At 36.9% G+C, this 6,900-nt stretch overlaps 1 protein-coding gene across 1 annotated transcript; it reads left to right on the top strand.

Moving 5' to 3' along the window:
* Positions 1–1,206: 1,206 nt before the first annotated feature.
* Positions 1,207–5,547, top strand: LOC106317246 (conserved oligomeric Golgi complex subunit 2). Its single transcript, XM_013755099.1, has 12 exons — positions 1,207–1,733; positions 1,821–2,021; positions 2,357–2,693; positions 2,961–3,122; positions 3,293–3,392; positions 3,480–3,695; positions 3,781–3,886; positions 4,129–4,329; positions 4,482–4,586; positions 4,687–4,812; positions 4,939–5,073; positions 5,181–5,547. The coding sequence occupies exons 1-12, from the start codon at positions 1,254–1,256 to the stop codon at positions 5,292–5,294; spliced, it is 2,283 nt and encodes a 760-aa protein (XP_013610553.1). The 5' UTR covers positions 1,207–1,253; the 3' UTR covers positions 5,295–5,547.
* The last annotated feature ends 1,353 nt before the right edge of the window (positions 5,548–6,900 follow it).

Below are 6,900 nucleotides of genomic sequence, written 5' to 3'. Positions count from 1 at the left end.
ATTTACTCAAATTAACCAAAATAATCTGAAACGTCCGTAACCGAAAGAGACCCGATTTTGTTTTTGATATTAGCTGGTTCCCCACTTTGTTGTCCAAACTGAACAAAAAAAAACAAAATATCTGAACGAGAATTGAATCAAATTTTATAAATAACCGAACATATTTTATATCTGTAGAATTAAAAAATAAAATAAAATAAACCAAAACAATTCAAAAAAAAAATAATTATAAAAAAGTTTGAATTTTAAAAAAAGTATAATTCGAAAACATAAAAAAAAATATGTTTTTATTTAAATAATTATTTGTTATATATATATATCAAGAACAAAGATATAAGAGTCTTTTGCCACTTATTGAAAATATATTTTTAAAAAAAAAATGATCATTTAGTGATGGTAAAGATCAATAATGGTACCATGAATGTGGTAAACATGAAATTTCACCTACTATCTATTTAAAGTTAATATTTTCTTTTATTATGTCAAATTGAACTAAGAATAATAAGAAGATATATATATATATATATTATCATATTATTCTGAATTGTTTTTTGCTAATTTTGTATTTTCTGAAAAAATAGAATAATGAAGGATATTGTCATTTTAATTCCAAACCAAAAATGTTTATTAAAAATAAGGACACTCGCACCGGTTGAAATTTATCGGTCTTTAACAAATTTAAAAATATTAAAAGATGAAAAAGAAGAAAGAGAAAGGATAAAAAAAAAAGAGCAAGAGTGGTACCTGTGGGAAGAGCTTTCATACATTTATAAAGAATCGGTGAATACATGTGGTATCATTTTACAGGTTTTTTTATTTTAATTTGTAAAATTATTAATAACTAAATTTTGTACAAAAATAATAATAAAAATATTAGTGAGGTACTCTACTTGCTATTTTACCAGTAATGATGTCCTAATAATATGATCTCCGAATTCTATCATTATTATTTTTTATAATATAGTTTTCAATCCACCATAATTTTTAAATGCTTCATAAAATTAAATATAAATTTATATAAAACAGTTTTTATTATTAACTTTCCGTCCGGGCCGATCCTAGTCTTGTATAATCGTATGATCTTTGGTTTTGTAGCTTATCCGAGATTATAACCGGTTTAGTTGGTTTAGTTGGTTTAGTAGAGTTGAAAGACCGTTCTACCCTTGAACCAGACAATCTTCAAACTCTCAATTTCTCACAAACTCCTCCCATCTCAGGGATCCACTCGGGGAAGAGGAAGCAGCGAATCGAAAATGTCAGATCTGGTGGCAACGTCGCCGTCGCCGTCGCCGTCATCAGCGCCGAGATCCGCCTCAGACTTCTTCTCCGATCCTTACGACTCGCATCCTCTATGGTTCAAGCCTTCCCTCTTCCTTTCCCCCGTATTCGACTCCGAGTCCTACATCTCGGAGCTCCGTACATTCGTCCCCTTCGACACTCTCCGATCCGAGCTCCGATCACACCTCGCTTCCCTCAACCGCGAGCTCGTCGATCTCATCAATCGAGACTATGCTGATTTCGTGAGTTTAAGCACTAAGCTCGTCGATATCGACGAGGCTGTAGTCCGCATGCGCGCCCCGCTCCTCGGTCTCCGCGAGAAGATCGCTGCGTTTCGTGGATCCGTGGAGGCCGCGCTTTTCGCGCTAAGGAGTGGACTGCAGCAACGCTCGGATGCTGCTTCGGCCAGGGAGGTTCTGGAATTGTTGCTCGATACGTTTCATGTGGTATCCAAGGTACTTGGTTTTGGCCTCTCGATCTTAATCATTGGTTCGATATTCTAGCGATCACGTAGATAAATGTCTATTCATTGGTAAATGTAGGTTGAAAAGCTTATAAAAGTGTTACCAAGTGCGCCTTCTGATTGGCAAAAAGAGGATGGTGGTGTTTCCCTAAGGAGCTCTGTGAATGTTGAAAATTCCACGCAGCAAGATGGCACAACCATGAGAGAAACCCAGAGCATGCTTCTGGAAAGAATAGCTAGTGAAATGAATCGACTCAAGTTCTATATGGCTCATGCACAGGTCCTCATCATCATACATTTAATATCTTTGTTTTTTTTACTTTTGCGAAGTCACAATTCTTTGTCCAATGTCCATCAGAATATATAGATTCGAGTATACTGCATTTAAGTATCCTGGGAATTTAAACTAGTTATTACGTGTGGGGCTTGAGAAATGGCTGGGCTGCTAGGAAAATTCATTAGCTTTGATAAAAATTGCTGACAAAAGAAAACTTAAAGAAATAGATATTGGGGACTCTCTGGTGTCTCAAAACCTCCATTATACTTGTTAGCTTCAGAAGGCAATAGGAAGTCTTGGGCTGATGCTCACTACTTTTTTCTTTTATGCCAGTACAGAACCTGCCTTTCGTTGAGAACATGGAGAAGAGGATTCAGAGCGCTAATGTGTTATTAGATGCTAGCCTGGGTCATTCCTTCATTGACGGGCTAAACAACAGCGACACAAGCGTTCTTTACAACTGCCTGCGTGCATATGCTGCCATTGATAACACCAAGAGCGCAGAAGAAATTTTTCGCTCAACGATTGTTGCTCCATTTATACATAAAATTGTTGCACTTGAAACATCAACGGATGCTGCTGGATCATCGGGAGATGAACTTGAAAATGATTACAAGCAGATCAAGCATTTTATTGCCAAGGACTGTAAAATGCTGCTAGAAATATCTTCAACCGGTAATTCGCTCAGTCCTCTGATTGTCGTATTAAAAGTTTGTTTTTTTCTCTGGTAAAGAATTTTATTCATAAACATCTAAGAAGAATTTTACGCAACTAACACAGTACCTAGACTTCATGACATATTATCTTCATATTGTTATGTACTAATGTGTACTAGCAAAATCTTGTTCGTTAATAACGGTTGGACATTGTTTCCTTCTTAAGTGTTGTCATTTTATATTTCACTCATTGTACTCTTTGCTTGGTATCTTGTTGCTAAAACAGACAAATCGGGTTTGCACGTCTTCGACTTCTTGGCAAATTCAATTCTGAAAGAAGTTCTTTCGGCAATTCAGAAGGTCAAACCAGGAGCATTTTCTCCTGGAAGGCCTACTGAGTTCTTGAAGAATTACAAAGCAAGCTTGGATTTCTTGGCATATCTTGAAGGTAGGATAGCTGATCTTATATTTCTTTGAGCTTAACTTCATGTCTAATTAGATGTATTGTGAACTAATCTTCATGTGTATCATATAAGCAAATAGTTTAATTTTATACCAGGAAATGAAATTATTTGGATATTTATAGTCGAGTCATACCTTATTATACTTTTTATGAAGGTTATTGTCCGTCAAGGACTGCTGTCACTAAGTTTCGAACGGAAGCGGTATATATCGAATTCATGAAGCAATGGAATGTGGGAGTATACTTTTCACTGAGGTATTTGAGACATCATAGATTGGAAGTTGACTTACTGTTAGATTAGTCGTTTTTCAGCTTCTCTAAATCTAAATTGCATATTTTCAGGTTCCAGGAGATTGCTGGAGCCTTGGATTCTGCTCTTACTTCTCCTTCTCTGGTATTCATTCAGGATTCTGATTTAGATAAACGGAGTTCTCCGAACTTAATACTCAGACAGAGCGCTACTCTTTTGGAGAGCTTGCGTTCATGCTGGAAAGAAGATGTTCTCGTTTTCTCCGCGGCTGATAAATTTCTTCGATTGACCTTGCAGCTTCTTTCGAGGTTTGTGAAATTTTAGCCTCTAAAATTATCGATTCTTAGTTTTTGTTTCAGTTCTCATTTTGACAATGTGTTAATAAACATGTAGATATTGCATTTGGGTGTCATCTTCCCTGCATACTAGAAGGGGTAATGCTAGCCCGAGTCCTGGATGTGATTGGGCAGTTTCAGCCACTACAGAAGATTTTGTATATGTAAGTCACTTTTTATCTGGATTGTTTCTCAGCACCACTTCTTTTCAGATCTCTGCGGTGTCGTGTTTATTGAATCAGCTGCAGCTATGTTTAGAACTAGAATGATAAAAAATGCTGCGGAAAATAGGTGAACTGGAAATATGTGATGTTCACATAAATACATGAAAGCTGGTAATATATACAATATGGTTGATCGCTTGATTTTTTTATTGGAGTATTTAGAGTTTCACACATCCTTGCAGGTTATACATGATTTAAATGATCTAGTCTCTGAAGTTTGTGGCGATTACCTTGGACATATATCACGCCATTTATCGTCATGCTCCACTGAAGTTCTTGATGTGGTGAGGACGAGCATGTTACAGGGTGGAGATAAATTAAAGGAGGTCCTACCTTTACTTACCAACACAATTATTGAAATAATTGTTGATAAATCTGTTGAGGTAAAGCCCTGAAAAAACATTAGGTCCATTCCATTGTCTAATTTATGCACTTCAAAATTTGTTTGCGCGCCCTTAACGATCACTTATAGCTGAATAGGTTAGTGTTATTCTCTAAGGATCATACATGGTCAATGCTTTCATCTCTTTTATAGGACCTAAGGCAGGTCAGAGGAATAACAACAACATATAGGATGACTAATAAACCACCGCCGGTTAGACACTCACCATACGTTGTTGGCATATTGCGTCATGTAAAGGTATTCATTCAGCTTTGGGGTTGCGGTTTCAAGAACGTTTGTAGTTACTTGAGTGATGGATTCTGAAGAGTTGGTTATTGCACCTTCTCTCTATTAACAGGCCTTTTTGGAGGGAGATAAGGCTACACATTACTTGACGCAGGAAACAAGGGAGGAGATACTGCTTCGCACTGTCACTGATATTACAAGGCGGTATTACGAATCAGCTGATGAAGTTGTTAGCTTGGTAAGTAATTTGTTTTAAACACTTTCTAAGTTTGTTAATTAGTACAAATGACAAGTGAGCTTTTAGACTCAGGTCTATCAGTAAAATCAGGGGTAGAGATACTGATTGTTGTGAATGTGTTAACAGGCAAGAAGAACAGAGTCATCGCTTCAGCAATTCCGAAGAAAGGCACAGAAAAGAGCAGGTGCAGCATCAGGTGCCTCTGACGACAATGTATCTGAAACAGACAAGATGTGTATGCAGTTATTCCTTGATGCTCAGGTAACATTTCTCACGCTTCATTGTGTCAAATAGAATATATATATATATATATATTGTAGATTTAGAACGAAGTGGAACATCATGGGTTTAATATCTCTCTTATTTAGGAATATGGACGAAACATCTCTGCTCTGGGGTTGAAACCGGCAGATATACCGGTTTATTGTTCTCTCTGGCAATGCGTTGCACCTGCGGATAGACAAAACACAATCAGTGTTTGAGGACTCGCAACTGCATTTTCATACAACGTATCATATAATCTTATAATAATAAATAATAGGAAGTCGTTTCTTTTGTTTTTGGTTGCATACCAGTGAGGAGGAGGAGAACAAGAAGAGCGTTTTGTTGCATTAGGATTGAGAGATCTATGGATTAGTGTCAGCTTTTGGCCATTCAATCTTATTTTCATCTTGAGTATATAACACTTACCAAATGCTATAGTGAAACAATTATTTTTAACTTTTAGTGATTTAAGGTCGAATTTTTCCACTTAAATTAAAAAAAAAATGTGGCAACAAGCCAACAACTACTACTAATCAAGTTCAGTAATAATAAAGCAAATGTTATAAAAAGAACTGGTATTTTATTGTATCGCAGGAATTTAAATAAGAACAAAATTTTATACCCGTAGAATATTTTAACACTGATAGAAAGAGTTTATTAGAGAGAGAAGAGAAGGTTGAGGTGTGATTACAAATGAACGAAAACGTTCGTATATATAGAAAAAAATTTACTGTGCAAATAGTGCAGCGGGCCCCACATCTTTTTATATTTTCAAACATTACGGCTCCTTCTCCTATTTTTGACTTTCGTAACACTCCCCCTTGGGGGCCGGTGTCACTATCCACTCTCGCTTAACGTCTTTGTTGCCTCATTAAAAACCTTTCTCGTAAAACCCAATGGGAAAAACCATAGTAAGGTAAAAAGAGTACAACCACGTAAGCTCCCCCTCGAATGAACAGTCAGAGATCCTTCTGATGGCGCATCCTAATGTTATGGATGTGTTTTCTGAATACCGAGGTAGGTAGTGATTCTGTGAAGAGGTTGGCTGCATTGTCGCATGATCGAACATATCTTACTTCAATCTCTTTATTCTTCTCGAGCTCTTGAGTGTATGAGAAGAACTTCGGAGGTATATGTTTGGTTCTATCGCTTTTGATATATCCTTCCTTCGTTTGAGCAACACATGCCGCGTTATCTTCATATAGAATAGTTGGCTCCGTATTTTCGTCAATCCCACTGCTTGAACAGATGTGTCGGCTTATTGATCTTAGCCATACACATTCTCTACTTGCTTCATGGAGTGCAATGATCTCAGCGTGATTTGAAGAAGTAGCAACAAGTGTCTGCTTCTGAGAACGCCAAGATATGGCGGTGCCTCCAATTGTAAAAACATATCCTGTCTGGGATCGAGCTTTGTGTGGATCTGACAAATAACCTGCATCTGCAAAACCAATCATTTGACCTTTTGAACTTTTAGGATAAAACAAGCCTAAATCAGTTGTTCCTTGAAGGTAACGAAAGACATGTTTAATTCCATTCCAATGTCTTCGTGTAGGAGACGAACTGAATCTCGCTAAAAGATTAATGGCAAAAGATATGTCAGGTCGAGTACAATTTGCAAGATACATAAGAGCTCCAATTGCACTTAAGTATGGAGTTTCAGGACCAAGTATTTCTTCATTTTCCTCAGATGGTCGAAACGGATCATTTTCAACATTAAGTGATCTAACGACCATCGGGGTGCTAAGAGGAGTTGCTCTATCCATGTTAAAGCGTTTCAATACTCGTTTGGTATATGTAGACTGGTGTACAAATATACCATTT

This window comes from Brassica oleracea, chromosome C1 (assembly GCF_000695525.1).
Source record: "Brassica oleracea var. oleracea cultivar TO1000 chromosome C1, BOL, whole genome shotgun sequence".
NCBI classification, from domain to species: Eukaryota; Viridiplantae; Streptophyta; class Magnoliopsida; order Brassicales; family Brassicaceae; genus Brassica; species Brassica oleracea.
The sequence above is the reverse complement of the archived record's forward strand: the minus strand, read 5'-3'. Positions and strand labels throughout refer to the sequence as shown.